The 22,783-nt window shown below is 40.9% G+C and overlaps 1 protein-coding gene across 3 annotated transcripts in view; it reads right to left on the bottom strand.

Annotated features, from left to right (window-relative positions):
• The window catches only part of PHF2 (PHD finger protein 2), a 223,977-nt gene that overhangs the window by 849 nt on the left and 200,345 nt on the right, over positions 1-22,783 (bottom strand). The window contains exons 19-21 of one of the 3 annotated variants that reach the window (XM_063426922.1): positions 10,551-10,646; positions 4,832-4,941; positions 2,740-3,004 (exon numbers count right to left, since the gene is read on the bottom strand). The exons of 1 other annotated variant lie outside the window; for it this stretch is intronic. In XM_063426922.1, the coding sequence (XP_063282992.1) occupies positions 2,740-3,004; positions 4,832-4,941; positions 10,551-10,646 (471 nt within the window). The remainder of the gene's footprint in view (positions 1-2,739; positions 3,005-4,831; positions 4,942-10,550; positions 10,647-22,783) is intronic. One more of the 3 variants, XM_063426921.1, reaches the window with a different exon arrangement.

The raw sequence follows: 22,783 nt of genomic DNA, 5'->3' as shown, positions 1-22,783 counted from the left end.
CATACATTTAGTGAATGTTTGAAGACTTTATTTACATCAGGACTAAAAACATGATGCTGTTAAGTGACAACCATGAAACAAATAATGTTGAAGATACAGTGATTTTTATTTTTTATATCAGGTCATACTGTCTCATTACTGGGTGAAAATGGGGTAGGAGTTGAGAAGAAATGAGAAATAAAAACCAGAAGAATTATACTCTCCCCCTGCTACAATGCACATGCCCACTTCTTCCTGTACTAGGCAATACAATGAATTGTGCAAATAAGAACTGAAAATATACAGGAGAAAACTGTGCTTGCCTCGTTCACATACTTAATTCGTCCATAAACAGCGAGAGAGAGAGACAAAACCAACCTGTCGCTGGTTTTAAAAGGCGAGCAAAGCATGTTCATTACTCTTATGAGGCTTTACTTTCATAACATTCAGTTCCATCACCCACACTCCCAACTTTCCCACAACCACATGCACACAGCTACATTCCATTTTCACCACCATGGCTATATTTCCAGCCGTCATTCATGGAACCAACACGTGATGTTTGCTTAAACTGTGTGCTTCCAACCTGCAGTTTAAACTCAGGTAGGCGAACAGCCGCTGAAAGACAGTTTGCTCTTCAGTATAGCGGTGCTGAATAATCTGTTTTCTACAGCCCCTTTTAAAATGTCTTAATCCTGGCACCAGGATAAAGAAAGTAAAGATGTTTCTGGCCACATAATGGTTCTTGGTATGAGTGAACTTCTGCACAATGCTTTAGTAGTGAGAACATTTTAGAAGATGTCAGTTCTTTCACAGACCTAGCGACAATAGTTCATGGGTAATCAAAAGAGACTGTTTTGAATTTTGGACTTCTGTAGAACCCACTCTATTGAATTTAAATGAAAGAAATCCAATAAAGAAAATGTAATGAAAATACAAAAATTATTTTATGGCTCTGAGGGAAATACTTGTATAAGAATCCTCTCACTCTTTAACATTTTCTAAGCCGTTCAAGGTTGGCTTGCAGCCATTCTCACAACATTTACTATCCTAAGTAAAAACACCGGAAAACAACAAAGCTATACATAAATAAAATAATCAACACTTTCATTCAAACAAGCGTCTCTTAAGACAGATGGAAGTCAAAACTGCTTCTAATAGTGTAACCACTAATTTTCATCATTTATTAACTCTTTAGTGACTGTGCAGGCTTCGTTCATATGAGCCAGACTCCTAGCGCATTATCCCTTGTTAAATAACTTTAATCTTGCTGAGTGCTTTTATCACCGAGAACTGGTAGCGGGATGGATCCTCGGGTCAGAACATACTCTAGAGATATTAATGCACTTCTCCAAAGTTCAACACAGAGAGCAATCACTGCAGAGGTCTGCTCATCCCGGCTTAGCAGTGATTTTCCATACATTTTAGCTGACACAAAGATAGGGTTACTGAAAGCTGCTGTTCAATACAAATATATATACAGGTGATGTTTATTTGTTCTGTCTGCAGATATCCCTCAGGTCAAGGCACGCGTGTCTTGGCTGTGGTATTTCATGGTAACTAGAACGTAGCTAACATTTAACTGTATACATTGCCAAGCGCTATTCAACAGAGGAATGCAATGTACTTACAGAAAAATATATATATCAAAGGATATCTTCCCGTATTACTGTGTTATGTCAAACAGAATCCTGGAGTAATGTCTGCTCTGATTGCGTATGTCAATGGCCAAAGATAATTAAATGAACGTTTTCAAAGTTGGCTCTCCAAACAATAGAGATTGCAAAATTCACACACAGTCACACGGCCAATCAATCACAATGTCTCAGATAGGGGAACAGGTCACTCGCTTTTACTGAGCAAGGCAGTCAGATCAAACACGGTACAGTTTATTTATATTGGAAAATTGTGAGTTCAATAATTCATATCTCATGTTTATACTATCAGCTATTACTTAAACAAAAACAAAACAAAACCAAGATTTCCTTTTATTAATCATGTTCACAAGGCACTGAATAAATAGTTTGTGTGCAAATCACTTTAGGATAATAAAAAAATAATTTTTCTCTGTCCCCACCCGAATAGAGAAAGCAAGTTAATGGCTGGTAAAATCATATGCACTGTGACCAGGTGTACTGTAGCTGGTCAAAAAGACCTAAACGTTAAATAATCAGCATACATGTTAAGTGTAAGTCTCTCTCTAAATGTACTGTTTACTGTCCTTAATTGTATTCTACAATGAGTTTTCGCAACCCGGCTTATATATATATATGTTATGCAACAGGAGTTGGATGTTTTTTTAACCCATTTTGTAACGGGGATAGTAAAACTTATCAGCCAGTATGCTTTCGTGTTTTTTTTCACCGTTCATCAAGTGGTAACTAAACAGTAAAGGTTTCTGAAATGAAGATAGAATGTCCAGAAAGACTCTCCAGATATTCTAAATATGGCTTGCGTTCGAGAGTGAGTTCAAGAGTTACTTTGATTGAGTATTAGTATTTGACCCCCTTTTTCTCTTAGTCCCTTTTCTGGTTACCAGAAGCTATTTTGAATAGGTTTCTACATCTGAAAATGAATGTTTAACATAAAAATGTTTTAAGTGTAAAAAAATGTGTTGGGTTGAGCCTTGTACATATTGATTAAGAGGTTAATTATGGACCACGTAAACCCTGGAGGCTGCTTTGTCCGGAAGGCATTGATTAGTGTAAGCAATCTGCTACAAAAGACACATTAACCTGAAAAGTCCACACATAGCTTTACCTTTGGCAGCAGCGTTATTCTGGGAAGACACCGACGGTCTCCTTTGTGTGAGGAACACCCCAGGAGCCATAGGCTGCGTCCCTCTGTTAACTTGGGCTAAGCCAAACGTGCTTGCACCTGCTGTGTACTCATGATCTGTTAGGCTACTGCTCAGGGAGTCCAACTTTGGAGCTTCAGGAGAACTGCATTCCTGAGAAACATTATTTGTGTGGTTGGGTGAGAGCTTCTTTTTTGCACTCTTTTTCTTCTTGCTTTTTTGTTCCTCCTTTAAGGAAGCAAACCATTATCAGGATGTGTTTGAGAATATGTATTATTTAAAATAATGTTTCTAATACTACAGGAAAATTAATGGCTAGATTATATGCAGTATCAGTTATTTTGAGATTATTTTATGAATCCTTCAAATGAGAGAAGCTATTATTATTTCAGTTTTCCTCTAATTAAAGGGACACTATAGTCACCAGAACCACTACAGCTTAATGTCCATATCCTGTGCCTGCACTGTTAGCACTGCATTTTCAGAGAAAAGTAGTGTTTACATTGCTGCCTAGTAATACCTCTAGTGGCAGTCACTAAGACGGCCACTAGAGGTGCATCCTACTCCAGTGCTGCACAGTGTGCAGCACTTGCATTCAGCGTCTCCACACTCTGCATAGAGATCCTGAACGTTCCCAATAAAAATGCATTGATTCAATGAGGAGATTTTGATTGGTGCAGCGTGGGTGAAAAGGTGAGTAAAATCACTTTTTTGCTGCAGAGAGACGGTGCTAGTTACCTAAACTGAAACTTCATCACTATAGTGTCAGGAATACATGTTTCTATTACTGACACTGTAGTGTTTGTTTTATTCTAATAACCTTTTTAATGTGGAGAGTAATAATTTACCTGATGTTGTAATGATGAATACACTACAATTCGTAAAACATTACTCTTTTAATGAATGTGGCTATTTCACAGAATTAATGCATTGGATACTTTACTTCCAATATAGTGGTTTATGGGGAGAATGTGTTAGTGGTCTTTTATTGGAAAAATGCTGGTCATTCTTGATAGAATAGCCACTGTAATGTGCGAGACCCATAGCACGAGGAAGTTGAAACCTCCTCTAATAAAGAGATGTAAAAGATATTCTCTTCTTTTAAATCCGGATCAAGTTTGGATGAGTAAGTAACTTATTTGATAGTTCTTACTGCCATAAGTATTAAACAATACCCTATTTCGTGATTCTACTTCCTGCAGCCTGAAGATTTTCATGAAAGGCATGCTGTCTTAATAGAAAACATCATAGACACATATGATGGATTTTACAGGGTTCCTTTACATCATTCCCGAGGTCCTTAGTTGGTTAAAAACAGAGCAGTTGGAATAGATACATCTCCATTTGCTACTTGCCTAGCTGGTATGATAATTACCCAAGCCCCTTTCATAAAAAAAAACTAAATTTTCTTTCCTCATAATGCACGTTATTAAGATTGCAAAATGCATAAAATGAGCTATGCAGAATTTAGATTTTTTTCTTTGGGAATTTTGATTTATTGAAGAGTGCAGAGGTTATTTAGGAGAGGAGCAGGGTTAACATAAATATGCATCGCAAGTACCCTTCTGAATTGTAATGTGTCAATAGTGAGAATATCAAAACCTAAAAACAATCATGCCTTACAATGAGTCATTCATGGCAGATTGAGATAAGCCATCCCCTCAAATAATGAATATTAATTCCTCATAGCTGATCAATTATATACTTTTTCACTTAAGGAGATGTAACCTACGTACTTAGCTCCAGCTTTGCCAGTGTCCCCATGATTCGGGTTTTATTGGTGTTACACTAACACCCATCCCTTGCTCTCAACTACCTGCTACAAGCTAGTAATCCATTCTTTGTAATGAAAAGCCAGAATTGGCTGAAAAATCTTCAAGTGTTATTTTCTAAAGTGAAAATTCAAGGTGAATTTCCATTTTGGGCCAAGGTAGCCGAACTGGAAGAATAGCCGACTTAGATGATGTCAACCCGTGCTTAAAACAAACATATTGAACATATTTTCTTCAAGGAAAGCTGCTCTGATCATTGATAAGGTGGGTCGTGATAGCTCACCTGTTGTGATAGCTTTGCAGCAGCTGCTGCCAGTCCAGTTTCAATAGAAGCCACTCTGGTACCTTCCCGAACAGGTCTGTCTTGCCGAGGTGTGGAGGGCACAACTCTTGCTAGATATAAACATTTAACAAGGAGCTAACACAGATATAATAAACATGCAAGGACTTTAGAATTACTTTCAAAAGAGGTTTGTTCTTGAGTGTTTCCTCTTAGTTGAACAGTTCCTGTAAGGGATCATGCAGGGTTTCAGAGAACCCCTATTCTTCCATTTCAAACTTCAGAATGGGATTTTCGTCAATACCATTGTGTAATGGTTTTAGAACTTCACTATTCACCTTAGAGGGAACAATGGTTCTTAAGCTTAAAAATCACAAATAATACACCACGGGTATTTTTAAGTAGAGCTAACTGAATTTTGCCATGTGGGTTATAGACAAAACATAAGTTTCAAACAGCATTGTATTTATATAGGTTAAAGCTTAATACTTTCTGCACACACACGTTCATGTTTTGTTCCTCTAAAGACAAATTTTGTGGGTAAACCCATATTCTGTTAAGCCATAAACCTAAATAGGGACATTAAAAGTCACTAAGCAGCACATGGGGTGACAGAATACGAAACGACTGATTGAGTAAACTTAGGTTTTAGAAGAGTGCAAATAGTCAAAACAAACAAACTAAATTTACTCTAGTGTATACATACTTTCTCTTGAATAACATTCATATCACGCAGTAATTATCAGAAAGAGAGTGTGACATTACTTATATTATGTGAACATTCCTACTTTATCTTTTCTTGAACTGTCAATAGTTAGCTTTTAATTATTCATCTTTCCCATCCACTTTCATAACAAAAATCAAATAAACAAGTAAAAATAAAAATCCATATGCATTTTACTGGTATGCAATAGTTCCCAGCTGGGAGTAAAAATATGGTATATTCCTAGTCATCTCCAAGTAATTACAAAAAGGTCCTCCTCACAAAAATATAAGCTAATGAGAGTCCCTAAGTAGGGGTTGCCATATGAGCCTGTCTCTTTCTCCATCTCTCTGGGTTTTGGGTAGACAGTAATAAGATTTAAGGTGACTCGGGGGTCTAACCCAACATGAAAGGGCCAAGACCTAGTTGCATTGCTCTATATTTGCTACAGTGCTAACATCCTGAACTCCAGCCATCATAGTAGGGGATGGAAGTCTAACTGATTTGTAATCGCGCTAAGTAAAAACGTGGACATTCCTATAACACCATAAATAATATGAGTATTTGCTATTGCTAACTATAAGGATATTTCTGTTGATATCTGACTGACTAGCAACATCGGTCCCTTGTGGACTTGTTTGTGCTGAATTTTTTTTGTTTCTTGAACTAATATATATCATCAGTAGAGATAACTGCTTGCCTCTTCATTGGGGTCCACTGGGGGTCTCTTCTGGTTATATGAAAGTAAACTAGACCTCAACAATGTATTTAGTTCAGGGCTTGACAAATCCCTGTTGCTAGGTCACACAGATACACAAAAATCTATACGTTTGATCTGTTGATAACTCCAGTAGTCTGCAAAGGAGCATGCTGTCTGTGCAGAGACAGGTCCAGGTCACCCTTTACTCCTGGAGCCTGGCTGACAGTGCTGAGAGAAAATGACATGATATCATACCACTTGCACTTGCATGTCTATGAATCCGTACTACCTCTTCACTACTGGTATGTGTAAGCACCACAGGGGAGGAAAGGGATATTTAAAACTATATGTCTGCATGTTTACATTTGGTTTTGAATGTGTGAATAAATGGATGTGCCTGAATTTCCCTGCGAAAGGGCTCTGTCACCTCAGACTGACTTTTGTCATTGTGCTTCTCTTTGTCTCCTTTTTTTATATTATAACTTTTTTTTTTATCTTGCAGTCTTTCATTTTCTTAAAATACATAAGGAAAAACAGGGATGGTCCATCATTTAATTGAACTTCACAACTGGCAGAGGCTCTACTTCCACTGTCAAGTTAATTTTCCCAGAATGCCTAGCTGTCCTTGGCATCCAACATAATTCATTTTCGCATTGCTTTCACATGACCATTCTGACTTTTGCACAGAAAAAAAATAGCTGCTGGATTCAGTCTGTATCCTTACTGAACAGCTCCCTCAAAGCCCTATACTAATGCTGGAAAGTAACAGTACCCTAGCCCCAGCATCAATACAGAGCCACAGGGAGCTGACACAAGGGGTGTAAATTAAATGTGTGCATGGGTGTATATGTGTGTGTTTGTGACTATGTTTGTGTGTGCATAGAAATGTGTATATGCATTTCTATGTATATGTGTATATAAATGTTTGAATGTTGTTAGGGCTATTACAGAGAGACAACAATAACATTGATTTTTCAACTGTTCTAGTGAGTTGTGGCAGTTTTTGTATGTTTTTTGTGCCAGCAGTAAGGGTCACAGGCATACATCGTAAAGGATTTTTATTTTTTCATGTGTGAACATGTCTTAGTGGATGGCTGTACTTTATACCAAGCATTATAATATAGACCACTGAATAGTATAATCACTGGTAATTTTAAAGTCATTTTTAAAATTGTTTCCGTCCCATCAATAGAATTATATCCTCCAGCCGATGCCTTTGTGAGTTAAGGGAAATGTAGCAATAAAATGCCAATTTGAAAGTCTAAATCTATAAAACTCAGGAACCCTGTAGTCTGGTTTAATCTATGTGGACTTCTCTGCATAATGATTTGAGTAGCATAAATTTGTAAAATATAACTTTGTGACCTTAATTTCTTAGGGCCATAAGCCTAGTTATACCATTTGTCAAAACTAAACCAGCAATACTATGCACTGTGATCAAGGAGGGCTTTCTAGCAGCCAGAATTTCAGTTTGCCTAAAAGTCCAAAAGCCATTAAACTCACTGTTTAAATATTTTGTTCTGGATCCCTTTTGTGGTGCAAGTTATTTTTATTTGGATCTAGTCTATTATGTCTTTGCTGTTGTTTCTATCCTAGGGACACGTTAAATCATTTATCATCTCATCCTAACAAGCAGAAGGCCTGTGCAAAGACACAAGAACACACAGTCTTGGGTAATTACTTGCAAGCTGGATCATGGAAAGCTGGACTTTCTTTGTGATCTTGCAATAGTTTAGCCATTTATTTTATTACTGTAATGTGTATTTTATTCCAATGTGTTACTTTTTAGGTCTTCCATTCTCACCTACTGATGTTTATTTTATGTAAATGAACAATTACTTGATTATTATCTTTCAATTAATTACAATTCAATTAATACATTTGCTACAAGAATCTGAATTTGGGTGGTTTGTCATCCTCTTTGCCTATCAGAAAGAAACGCCCAAAAAAAGGCCACTATGATCCCAGATAAAAAGAGATATGAAATCAGAATATTTACGAAAATACAGGTATTTGAGATTTTTCAGGTTACAGGATGTGGAGTAGCTTTAGAACAGTGACTACAATAACTGCAGAAATTTGTAAACTACATGCCCTTTGATGCACAGACAGCTTTAACACTGGCTGAGCATCATGGGAAATGTAACTCACATACATCTGGAGCACAAAGCATAGCAATCATCAAGTCTCACATGATAGAAGATAGAGCAGATTAGCTGCTCTTTAATGTGCTGAATTTTAACATTTATTTTCTTGTCAGTGCCCCAAGTATTAAATTCTGTTTAAACCAGTTTTCAGAGAGTTAAGAGAGTGAAAAGAAAGGCAAACAAAGCTGAAAATTTTATTTTAGTAATAGTGTAAATCATTATATTCTGAATTCCTTAAAGTAAGATTTGTAGCTGTACAATAAGAAAGCGAAGGGGTTTGAGATTTAAGAATGACCTCAAATCAAGCCAGTGAGATGCTCCAGGGGCAGTACCTCAAAATCATAGTTGATAAAATGAGTACCACAAACTTGGCTATTAACACAAAACCATGCTTGGAAATGGGTGACAAGCTAAATGTCCTTTTACTGGTTGTAGTTTTGTTTTTCAGATCGCTATCATAACATTTTCATATGCAATTAGAGTGAAGCATTAAAAGGACGCTCTAGGCACTGTAACCACTTCATCTCATTGAAGGGGTTAAAGTGCTTGCAGTCTCTCTTGGTGTCGTTCTGCCATTCACTGTTACACCATTTGTTAATGGATTAATATCAGATAAGGACCCCTGGCAGCCAGCAGCCCACTCCATCAGAGCTGTTCAGGCTAATATGGAAGCAAGCTCCAAAGCAGAAATGGGTGGCGGTGAGTGGCTGAGATTGCGCGCTGAACGTTCTCAGACCATTACAGGTATTAATTGGTATGGCTAAGAAATAATGTAATCTCTGATAGGAGGGATGGCGCCAGATGAGATGGTTATAGTGCATAGATTGCCCCTAGGAACCTAATTTTAGAGGTTTTGGAGGAGCCTTATGTCTGCAGCTTTAGCTCACTGGATATACACAGGGTTCTAATGCTAAACAGGCAGATATAGACACTACTTACTATATTTCTGCAAACAATTCATACCTTCTGTGTACATGGCATATTTAAACATACTAGCTTCAAGCCAAATTAAATACAGCACACAACTACACAAAACAATGACACAGAAAGATGGTCTGCAGGGATCTTAGATGGCAGATATGTGTTTACATGGGCAATAGCCCCTGAGGCAAGTAGATTTTAATTGGGTAGAGTGGTCTCTTGACGAGAGGCAAATAGCAAGAGATTCTGGGATTGGCAAAAGAGATCAAGAAGGATCTTAAGTGGGAAAGATGGATGACGGGATTTAGCACTAAACTGTTGCAAGTTACCAACAAAAACTTTTTTTGGTAAAAAAAGTAATTTAACACAGTTACTAAATTAGACAGGACAATCAAGACAAAAAGCAAATCAAAAGATAGTGGGACACTATAATGTGCCCAATGCATTTCAACGGTGTGAAGTGGCTAGAGTAGTGAGAGGTGGTCTGGCGGATCAGTGCAGAGTAACAGCTATAATGGACACAGATGCAACTTGAATGATGGACAGCGTGTGAAACAAAACTTAGAATAGGTGCTCAAGAAGAAGAAGAAGAAGAAGGTCTGAAATACACAAAGTGTGCAAGGGAGCAGCATGCAAAGTGGGCCAAAGCAGAAAGATAAATAGGGGATTAACGTCTTAGGCTAACAAGTGAAGCAAACATGATAGCACAGTAGCAGACATTCCAAGCTTTAAACTCTGTGAAAACTGTTTTATAAAAACTGTCAAGTCTCCGTTGACAATTGCATCATCATTTACAGTTCCATCATTGCCCAACTGAAACCCAGCAGCATTTTTTCAGTTGCAGGATTAGGATTCTTCTTGTCAAAAATACAGCCACTTAGTTTAAAAAAGAAAAACTACAGAAATTAGGTAGTGTGCTCACTTCTGGTAATCAATTATACCAATGATTGATGGGATGGGGTTGATGGAGTGATGTTCCTATCATAGCCGTTTGAGCATTAATAGTAACACGACTGCGACTGCCCGAATCAGCCTTGAACGTCTGAAACATGTGATGCCCTACATATTTAGATTTCTGAAATTTGGATGTTGTCAAATTGAAATATTTGTCTCAGATAAATAGAATTTGATTAGAACCTGTTTATTCAATGTTTAGCAGTTTCAAGAAACTGAAAAAACACTGCTTCCCAAGATGGTGGCATTGTGGACTGGTAAAGAATTCGGCGAAATATTCAGAAAGTGTTTGCTCACCTGTGGGACTATAAGGGGCATCATCAGAACTTTTTCGCTTCCTTGACCGTGATTTGAAAACGGGGTTATCTTCATCTGATTCGAGTGATGGGTAAACTATGTGAACAAAGACCAGCATTATTTTATAGTCTGAACTGTTCCTGATTTTGGCTATACATGGTGAGCAGTTCTGTTTACATGTTACTGGGTTAGACTAGATTTGGGGACATATCTGCAATAATATATCTGTTAATAAATAAATCCTTGGCAGCATTTTGTTACTCTTTTACAAACAGCAATATATGTCTTTATGTGATGGATATGGAATGCATTAGAAAAAAAGCACGAGATAAATATCAATAAAGATATCATATAATTAAGGAAATTATTTTAAATTAAACCAGAACGAATAGCTTCATTCAGCTGATGTACACTATATGTGTCCTCTGAATTCAGCCCATTGAACAGATGCTTAGATTTATGGAATCAAAAGGTAAAATGATTTACACCGATCAACTGCAACATTAAAATCACCTGCCTAATATTGTGTAGGTCCCACTTGTGCAGCCAAAACAGCTCTGATGCTTGAGGTGTGGACTCCACAAGACCTCTGTATGTGTCCTGTGGTATCTGGCACCAATACTTTAGTGACAAATCATTTAAATACTGCAAGATGGTGCTGCCATGGATTGGTTTTGTTGTTCCAGCACATTCCCTTGGATTGAGATCCTGGGAATTTGAAGGCCAATGCAACCCATTGAACTCTTTGTCATGCTCCTCAAACCACTCCTGAACAACTTTGCAGTGTGGCACGGTGAAATATCCTACTGAAAGAGGCCACTGCCAGCAAGAAACACCATTGCCATGGAAGGGTGTATGCGGTCTGCAACAATCTCTAGGTAGGTGGTGTGGTGTATCACCAAATTAATATATATATTACACAAGGTTCGTCTACATTAAAAGGTATTTATTTAGAAGGCAACAACACAATACTATAAATGTACCAAAAACACACAGCCCAGACCCACGGAGCAACAACCCTTTTAAATCTATCTATCTATATAGTAATCCCCTTCCCCACACGTTTGATCTCACCCACGGTTAGGCCTTCACATCTAGTAATGGCTCACTGCTGCAAGTTCGACATCACATCCACCAAGGAAGAAAAGGAAGCAACAGACTGATTTCCTGCCTGGCCTTATGTTATATACCCTTAGTTGAGATGATGTGTTTTACATCACATCCTGTTCATGCATCACTTCCTTTAGCAATTGTGGGAGGGAAGGAAAGATTCTTAGCCCTCCCACCTAGTCTTTGTTTAAGGAAGTCCTGAAAGGAAGATAAATGATCATGCAAGGAAGACAAGTTACCACAGGTGGTACGTGTCAAAGTAACATGCAAATGAATGCCAGGACGCACGGTTTTCCAGAAGAATACTGCCCAGAGCATAACACTCCCTCCACCGGCCTGCCTTCTTCCAATAGTGCATCCTGCTGCCATCACTTTCCCCAAGTAAACAACGCACCTGGCCATGCACCTGAACCGAAAAGAAAATGTGATTCAACAGACGAGGCAACCTTGTTCCATTGCTCCATAGTCCAATTATGAGACTCACGTACCCATTAAAGGTATTTTCGACAGTGGGCACGGATCATCTTGGGCACTCTGACTGGTCTGCGGCTACACTGCCCCATACACAGCAAACTTGGATGCAATGAGTGTTCTGATACCTTTCTACCATGGCCAGCATTACGTTTTTTTTTTTAGCAGTTTGAGTTATCGTAGCTCTTTTGTGTGATCGGAGCCTTGGGCGCCCATCATTCTTATGCGGTTGTTCATTCTTGCACCCCTTTTGGCAGGTACTGTATATCGGTAGCACCCCACAATACTTGCTGTTATGGAGATGCTCTGACCCAGTTGTTTAACCATCATTATTTGGCCCTTCTCAAAGTCACTCAGATATTTTTGCTTGCTCATTTTTCCAGCTTCCAACATATTAAATTCAAGAACTGACTGTTCACTTGCTGCATAATATATCCCACCCCTTGACAGATGCCATTGTAATGATATAATCGATATTATTCTCTGCACCTGTCAGTCAGTGGTTGTAATGTTGTGGCTGATCAGTGCATTTATTTATATTTTGTCTAAAATCCCTTACTTTAATAAATAGAATAATAGTGAGGCCCACTGACTTGCTGTCCTAAATTGAATACTAAATTAAAAAAAAAATATTCAGCAACATTATATACACACACACACACACACACACACACATTTATTTGAAAAAAGACAAATACAGAAAGTGACCAGCTGTGACCTGACTATAATGTAAACAGCATCTCCTAAAATTACCTATATACAATGCAATTCCAAAACTGGGATTCAAATTTTAAATAGTGCAATCTAACTAGTCTTACTGTTTGATGACTAAACTGCAAAAATAAGTTACTTCAATAACATTTTCTCTACAAGCACGCATATGAATTTGGTTAAATTCATCCATATACAGAATTGATTGTAACTTTCTGACTACACACTAATTGTTAAATATCATTGATACAGTTGCACTGTATCTACATGCTGTGACAAGATATTTACACATTGATGAATCTATTTACACTAATTGTTACAAGGCAGTCACACACTGATTGTTGACTGCTAAAAAGTATTTACACATTAATTGCTACACTATATCCATTTACTGTGAGCCACAAAATATGTACACAATGATCATTATAATATAGCATATACACAGAAAGTTACAAAGCATCTGCCTGCTGACCGTTACAAGACACCTACCTACACAATGAAAATTACAATGTATGTATATTTGTTGACAGTTACAAGATGTCTTGACAATGAAATACTGAATATATTAAAATGATGTCAACAGATTATGTAGTCCAGGGGCAGGCAACCTTTAGCACTCCAGATGTGGACTACATCTCCCATAATGCTCTTACATGCACCTCGAGGAGGACACGGCCCCAACATACCAAATCAACACGCTACCTGCAAAGATGCTCCTGTTGTGCTGAATGCTCCTGGAGGAAGTCTCACACCCAGACAGACTATCTCCATTGTAGATTCATATTGTGTTCATACAGCACAGCCCTTGCCCCTTGCCAAACAGTCCTACTTTTCCTCTCTCATTAGTGCGTGCTCCCGCAATCCCAGGCGTCTCTTTGATACCTTTAACTCTCTTCTTTGCCCTGCTGTGGCCACCCCCCAAACTAACCTTACAGCCGATAGCTTTGCATGATACTTTACCGACAAGATTGAACAGCTAGGGAAAGTATTCTCCCCACCTTGCCGTTCTCTCTCTCATCTGCACATTGATCATGCCTTTCCTACCCTTCAGACTTTCTCCCTGGCTACTGAACAAGAGGTGGCTGCGCTTCTCCTTTCCTCTCGCCCCACCCCGCTCGATCTTGTCCCATCTGACCTTATCAGATCTCTCTCCCCTTGTCTTGTGGCTTCCTTAACACACATCTTCAACTGCTTTCTCTCTTCTGGCGTTGTCCCTGTTGACCTTAAACATGCCACTGTAGTACCTATCATGAAAAAAAAATCTCTTGACCCGTCCTCCCCCTATAACAATCGTCCCATATTCCTGCTCTCTTTTTCCTCAAAGCTTCTGGACAGACTTGTCTTTACCTGTATGTCTCACTTTCTCAATTCCAGCTCTCTCATTGACCCTCTTCAATCTGGCTTCCGCCCCCTCCACCCTCCTGAGACTGCTGCTATCAAAGTTACTAATGACCTAATCGCAGCTAAATACAAAAGCCACTACTCCATACTAATTCTTCTTGACCTCTCTGCTGCCTTTGACACCACTGATCATGCTCTCCTTCTTCAAACTCTTCAATCACTCTGTCTCTGTGACTCTGTCCTCTTATCTCTCCCAATGCTCATTCAGTATCTCCTTTTCGAATGATACCTCCTCCCAGTGGTGTATCCTGGTTTTGTGCTGCCCTAGGCAGGACAAAACTCAGGCGCCCCCCTCCCGCGCCACCCCCACCCAAACCTTCCCCCGCCCTGCCTTCTAAATACACACACACACTAGCTAACAGAAACACACACACTAACAGACACACTCACTAACAGACACTCACTAGCAGATACACACACACTAAGACATACAGACACACACACTAACAGACATACAGACACACACACACACTAAGAGACATACAGACACACACACACACACACACACTAACAGACACACACTAACAGACACACACTAACAGACATACACTAACAGACATACACACCCACACACTAACAGACCTACACACACTAACAGACATACACACAGACACACACACACACTGGCAGACATCCACTAACAGACATACACACACTAACAGACATACACACACACACACACACACACACACTAACAGACATACACACAATAACAGACACACACTAACAGGCATACACACACACACTAACATACATCCACTAACAGACACACACACAGTAAGACACACACACAGACACACACACTAACAGACACACCCTAACAGACATACACAGACACACTAACAGACATACACACTAACAGACATACACACACACACTAACAGACATACACACACTAACAGACACACACTAACAGACAGACACACACACACACACTAACAGACATACACACACACACTAACAGACATACACACACACACTAACAGACATACACACACACACACTAACATACATCCACTAACAGACATACACACACTAACAGACATACACACAATAACATACACACAATAACAGACACACACTAACAGACATACACACAGTCAGACACACACACTAAGACATACAGACACACAGACACACACACACACACACACACACACACACACACACTAACAGACATACAGACACACACACACACACTAACAGACACACACACACACACTAACAGACACACTCTAACAGACATACACAGACACACTAACAGACATACACACACACACAATAACAGACACACACTAACAGACATACACACACACACTAACAGACATACACACACACACACTAACAGACATACACACACTAACAGACACACACACACACACACTAACAGACATCCACTAACAGACACACACACACACTAACAGACATACACAAAATAACAGACACACACTAACAGACATACACACACACACTAACAGACATCCACTAACATACATCCACTAACAGACATACACACACTAACAAACATACACACACACTAACAGACATACACACACACACACACACACTAACAGACATACACACACACACACACTAACAGACATACACACACACACACACACACTAACAGACATACATACACACACTAACAGACATACACACACACTTTTTTATTTTTTTTATTTAACCCCCCCAGCCTCCTTACCTTTGGGAATGCTGGGGGGGGGGGCGGGCGGGGGGAGTTCCCTCTCACCCTGGTGGTCCAGTGGCTGCTGGGCGGCGCTGGCAGGCGGCTGGCGAGGGAGCACTTCCTCTGAGCTGTCTGCTCAGCTCCCTCGCACGCCGCAGAGTGAGGCTGGGAGCCGAAATATGTCGCCAGCCGCCCGCCAGCGCCGCCCAGCAGATCGCCCGCCCAGAGGGCTTGTCAGTTAGCCGCAAGGCTAACAAGGCAATTGCCCTGGGCATTTGGGGACGGCGTTTTTTGCCGCCCCCTGGAAAATGCCGCCCAAGGCAAATGCCTTGTTTGCCTCGCGGCTAATACGCCCCTGCCTCCTCCCCTTTCCTGTCTCGATTGGAGTCCCCCAAGGCTCTGTCCTTGGTCCCCTTGTATTTTCTCTTTATACGGCCTCTCTTGGCAAACTTATTACCTCATTTGGATTCCATTACCACCTGTACGCTGATGACACCCAGATATATCTCTCCTCCCCGGAACTCTCCCCTGCCTTCCTGCAATGTGTCAATGCTTGTCTTTCTTCCATCTCTGACTGGATGTCCTCCCGCTTTCTGAAACTCTAAAACTGAGCTCCTTGTCTTTCCTTCTCCTAATTCTGATCCTCCTCTTTCGCTCTCCCTTCAAGTTAGTGGTATCCACATCAGTCTATCCTGGCCTCACCGCTGAGCCTCACATTCAGTATGTTGCCAAATCCTGTAGATTCCATCTTAAAAACATAGCCCGCATCCGCCCCTTTCTTACGCAAGATGCTACAAAGGAGCTTGTCCATGCTCTAGTAATTTCCCGCATGGATTATTGTAACCCTCTCCTAATTGGTGTTCCCCAAAGCCGTATTGCCCGCTACAGTCTGTAATGAATGCTGCCGCCAGACTAATTTTCCTCTCTAGTCAGTTCTCTCACACCTCACCCCTCTGGCAGTCCTTACATTGGTTTCCTGTATGCTATAGGAGTCAATTCAAAGTGCTAACCCATACCTATAAAGCACTGAACAATTCTAGCCCCTCTTATATCTCTTTACAGATCCATAGGTATGCCTCTTCTCGGTCTCTCCGCTCTGCCCGACCTTCTCCTGTCCGCTGCACGCACACGTATGGCCAACTCACGCTTGCATGACTTCCCGCGGGCAGCTCCCTTCCTATGGAATAGCTCGCAATTAGACTCTGCCCTAGTCTTCAATCGTTTAAGAAGCGCCTTAAAACCCAATTCTTAAGGAAAGCTTATGGCCGCCCAGATTAACCTCTACCTTACATACCTGCCTCTTACTCTCTCCTAAAGGGCAGCACTTTACTCTCTCCTCCAGCTCTGCTTCACGTCCACCTAATTTGATGCTATTTCCTGTCCTAATGTGTTTTAGACCCCACCTCCTATAGACTGTAAGTTTGTTTTAGCAAGGTCCTCTTCAACCTATCATTCCTGTAAGTTTTCTTGTAATTGTCCTATTTATAGTTAAATCCCCCCTCTCATAATATCGTAAAGCGCTACTGTGACAAACTACCATTTGCCACTGGGCATTGGAGAGGACTGATTGCTAGCCTCCTGCCCTGCGACTATGGCCCTGGGATGGATTGCCCTTTAAGGAACTGAGTTGGGGCTTATGGACTTATATTATGCTGTTTCTGGCCCTTTAACTGTTTTATACAAAGGATTGGTACTTCGATATGGCACTTCGGATACAGCCGAAGTAGTCGAAGTGGCCACCATTAGACAGTCGAACACGTGGCGGCGGCCATTTTAATCCAGTCGAACGCGGTCAGCGGTGTGTGCCGTCAAATCCCTGTAACACATTTGAACGAACACCTGTACCTTCCCCTGCCCTTTGACACTGCGGCTGGAGACCCGTTCGAAGATTCAAACACACGTTCGAACGGGACTTTGTCTTTTTGGGTGTAAAATAGACCTCCAGTAGACAATTGAACACCACGGAAACGCAACCCCGGTTTCACTTCGACAGAAGTCGAAGTGCGTTCAACGATTCGAATGCCGCCTTCGGATGGGACTTTGTTGCTTTTCAGGGCAGAAATAGACCGACCGCACAGCCTGAATCTGTGGAACTGTTTTGGGCATGCAAACAGGCGAGCAGTCGGTCCAAAGAGACTTTTTAATATTTCTGGAACCCCTGAACGGATTTGTATGAATTTTGAATATGTTTTTCCCCAAGTTGTGTTGTTCATAAAAATATAGGTTTTATTCATGTGTGATAAAAAAAAATCAGAAAGTTATAAAAATGCATAAAAAGTACAAGTTTTTAGCTTGGAGATAGTTGAGTGGATACAGTAAGAGACTCGATTGTCTCCCAAGCAGAGGGGAGGGAATCTGTGGGATGTGGCCGTTGTCTGATTGGTTGATGCCTAGTTGCCTGTGGGCGTCTCCCTTGCAGGGGAGCACTGCATAAAAGCAGAGTACCTGCCATTAAACATCAGTTCTTCTTGACCCTCAACACGTAGTCTTGTCTCGTGATTGGAGGGAACAGCTATATTCACACTGGGGATTGCTATGCTCTGCATACTCCCTTGGGCTTTAATCACTTAGCTCTTTTAAGAGCTTGTTCCTGTTACGCTCTCCTTGGAGGAGAGGTCTTCCCCACACGGTCCTGGAGGACAGAAGCTGATCCAGGGTGGACGGAAGACGGTGAGGCTCCAGTTAAGCTACGGCAGGGTTGTGGAGTCTGCGGTGGTTGTGGTGTCCAGTGCGGTGCTTGTGGTGCTCGGCGCAAGCTAGGAAGCGTCCATTAACGGAAGGTTCCGTTACAGCTACGGAATCTGTTGGCGCTTTATAAATGGCAATAATAATAATAATAATACAGCCATAATGATGGCAAAGCATTGTGTGAGATGTAATGCACATCTGGAGTGCCAATTGTTAACTTTTTTTTTTGTATTCTTTATTTTGTTGTGCAGGTGTGTACATCGCAAATTGAAACGCCACAACAGCGTACAGGTTATTTACATGACAAACAGTGGTATGAGTAGAAACACGTTTTATATTATAATGTATTTACAAGTGCAGTAATGTTTTCCTATGTTGTGTGAAATATTAGGTAGGAACAAATATCTAGTGTATGTGTATTGAGTTGGGGCCACAGGCCTTTCGACTAAACGTAGAGGTGTCCGCTCAAATTGGTAAGCGTGTGCTCATGAAGAGTTTAAGATCACGGCTAAGTCGCCATGGTGTGACCGCTCTGTCTGATCGTTGACCTGGCGGTTAAGTATATGCGTAGTGCAACGTATTGAGTATAAACTATAACATGTAAAAACAATGCCCACAATGTCATGGTAAGACTGGGCTGCCTTTGTTCGCTATCGAAACATGAGAATTGTGTGGGTTACTGGGCTATTGCTTGCGCTCAATGTTAAATATGTTTAGGCTGTTGGACGTTATCCTTTATGCACAAGCTAGCTACATGTGGGTCATCTGACTACCCATGAGCGGCCGGGTGCGCACATGTATGCTTTCGTGGTGATGCTATATATGTTAGACAATGAAAATGTAAAAAACAATGAAAAATAAAAAAAAAAGAATAAAAAAGAAAAAACTGTATACATATATATATATATATATAGATAAGTAATGAAGGGAGCACACTAGGTCTTGAAAATCGTGCAAAATTATTTACTGCATTCAAAAAGAATACAACGCTGTGGTATACAAAACAAATCAACGTTTCGACCCTGCTGGGTCTTTATCAAGATCACAGATATATATATATAGGTGGTTGCGAGAAAATATATAGTAAAACACATGTATAAAAAGTAAAGGCAGTGTCACCACTTTTGGGCCGAAGTAGTATGCTTGGGAAAAAACGTCCCCGTGTAACTGTGGTAGATGAGGGTCCCGGTCTAAAGTGTGTGTAACTGAAGTGGGCTCTGTTTGTGGGGGGTAACGTCCCAGTGGGTGAGATGAAAAAACCCTTGGCAGTTCATTCAGGTGTCGGCCGCGTCCTCAAGTGCGTCGGTCCTTCGCCTGGGGATAAATTCTGCTGCGCTGGCTGTGGCCCATGTCGACGGGTTCTTGGTTCAGGCTGTAGGCTTTTGCTGTGGTAATGAGTCCGTGGGGAGATCCAGCTGTCCCAGTATCGCTGGTGCTTCTTGCATGTGTCGTGCTGTGAGTGTGTTGTTGCCCTTGGTGATCAGCAAGGTGTGGGCAGGGCCCCAGCAGTATTGTATATGGCGATCTCGCAGGAGAGATGTTAGCTGTTGTAGGGTCCTTCTCCATGCCAGTGTTGCCCCTGAAAGATCCGCATAGAAGGAAAGAGTCATCTCTTCGAAGAGGTAAGTTGGGTGGTTTCTGGTGGCCGCCAGTACTGCGGATCTGTCCTTTAAGGTCTGGAATTGCAGGACTAAGTCTTGTGAGGCTGCGGTAGGGGCCTAGGCGGGCTTAGGGATACGGAAAATGCAGTCAAGCACTATGGCCTTGGCTACCTTAGGAGTCAATAGGGCCGTGAGGAGCCGCCGAGTGTCATGTGGCAGCTCCGTATCGGGTACGTTGTCATCAATGCCCCTAACCTTGAGGTGTTTTAGGCGGCGTTTACCTTCGAGCTCTGCAAATTTTAGGTTGTTTCGGCTAGATTGCAGTTTCAGCTCCTGTACCTCTTTTTGTAGCTTTTGGATTTGGTTGGCATGGGTGCTTGAGGTGCTCTCCACGGTTCCCAATCGCCCTGTTAGGCCCCGCAGGGTGTCCTTAATCGAGGCAACATCCGCCGAGATTTTGCTATGGTGTTCCGCCATAAGCTCTCTGATGGCCTCCATGCTCACTGGCGTGGGGGCCACGGCTGAAGGCGGCTGTTGCGGTTGGGTTGGCGGTGAGTGATGCCTTGCCGGGGTGAGATCCCCTCCATCTTCATCCGACATCTCTGCATAGAAATCAGAGCATCCGCCGTGCAAGGACGCCATATTGGAGCTCGAGGCTCCTCGGGCCTGTCGCCACATCTCGTCGATGTTCATGCCCATCGTGGGCTTTTCGGGCTTGAGTTTTTTATTTTTTCTCCCCATTAGGCTTGTATTGGCATTGTGCCCGGAGAAGGGGGTTCTTTGTGGGTTTTTCCCGCTTGGTAGCTTGGAGCTCAGCCGGCGTGCGACCGTTCTCTTCAGTAGCTAGGCGCCGCCCTCCGCCAATTGTTAACTTTTACTAGACCAGGGGTAGGCACATTAATCAGTATGTGTACACCTTGTAGGCATCAGTTAAGGTATTTAGATAGTTTGACAGTCAGTCAGTAATAACACTGTAGCAATGCTTGGATACAGTTTAACCGTATTTTTTCTCTTTTATATATTTAAAAGAGAAAAATATACACTTGTACTTTAAAGTACAGGTAGGCAGAATTCGGCAATCCAGATGTTGTAAATGACATCTTCCCCTAAAGCTTTCCCAGTATTATGGCTGTAAGAGCCTTATGGGAGATGTAGTCTACATTACATGGAGTATTGAAGGTTACCTACCCCTGCTGTAGACCATGTACTTAAGGATCTGTATTGTGATGTGTCACTCACTCACATAACACTATATATGTTTTGCTTTCCCTTAAGTACAATTAGGTCTGAATCATCCTCAAGGTGGACGTTCAGAAGTGAGGGAGCTCACATACGCTGTAGCCATACTGATCATTCCTTGTGCTCCTGAAGTGTGACAGGAAGGCACCATGGGTTTTATGAAATGCATTGTTCTAAGACATTATATATCGTATTAGGATCTTACTGCTTCGAACTCCCTGTTGTTTGGACATGCAGTTAGAAAACTCTAATGAGGCATGTAATGAAGCAGTGATAATTACACTCTAAATTATGCACTTTTAGAGAACCCACTTAAAAATTATCCAGTTCTTCTTTACTGCCTACAACAGCTGGCACTCCACAAACGGAACATTTGTCCTTAATATTCCAAACTATACTGAATTGGAAGAACTGCCAAATTATTACTAATGCATCAGAAAGTTCCATATTCTTAAAAACGCATCCTCTAAAAAAAGCCTATGAACTTTACCTATAGACTGAGGTTGTAGGATTGGATTTTTGGAAGTATTCCCTGCCTAAGAATTGCAAGTCTCCTTGCATGTTTGAGTAAAATTACACTTCTGCTGTAATGACCTTGGAAAAGAAATTTAAACATTCACAACAGACCCTCAATATCTCACCAGGCACCTGTAAGGATGGAATTTTGTAGGGCATCTTGCAGAACTAATGACCAATAAACCATTGTGCAAAAACATCTGCTGCCTAAACGTATCATCTGAACGTTTTCGTTTTTTTGTGGCAATTACAGCAAATTACTTATAAGATTCTGCTCAAACAATGCATTTTTCTAGTAGCATATGTTAATTGCTGTGAGCTTCAAAATAAACACTAGTCCTCAGAAATGCTGTGTTTACTTTACACAATGAACAATATGGATTGCTTGTTTGAGGACAATGGGTTTGAACAGATGTACAGTTTATTTTCAGGTAAGGTCTCCAAGTGGAGTGTGACTTATCTCACAGGAGGGCTACTACATACAAGTGACAAAAACAATTCTGTTAAATATGAAATGCAAGGGGCCACATACCTTTCTTACGAAAGAGTGTGGATCTCAGTAGGTATAAAAGGGAGACAGCATTAAATCCAGCTAGCTGCAATTTATTTTAAAAGAATGCCTTAAGAGTTGTAATGCTAATACAATAGCTGTATGTACAAGGTGCAATATGATAGCTTTGCAACAAAGGAACGTATGTCCTATACTTATTTATTTATTTATTACTGGCATTTCACTTCAAATGAAATCCAAATTAAAACCCCAAAAAGTAAGGAGAAGAGACACTGTGTAGGCATCTACAAAGGTT

Source organism: Pelobates fuscus, chromosome 7, assembly GCF_036172605.1.
Source record: "Pelobates fuscus isolate aPelFus1 chromosome 7, aPelFus1.pri, whole genome shotgun sequence".
Classification (NCBI taxonomy): domain Eukaryota; kingdom Metazoa; phylum Chordata; class Amphibia; order Anura; family Pelobatidae; genus Pelobates; species Pelobates fuscus.
Note: the sequence above shows the minus strand (reverse complement) of the source record. Positions and strands in the feature narration are given on the sequence as shown.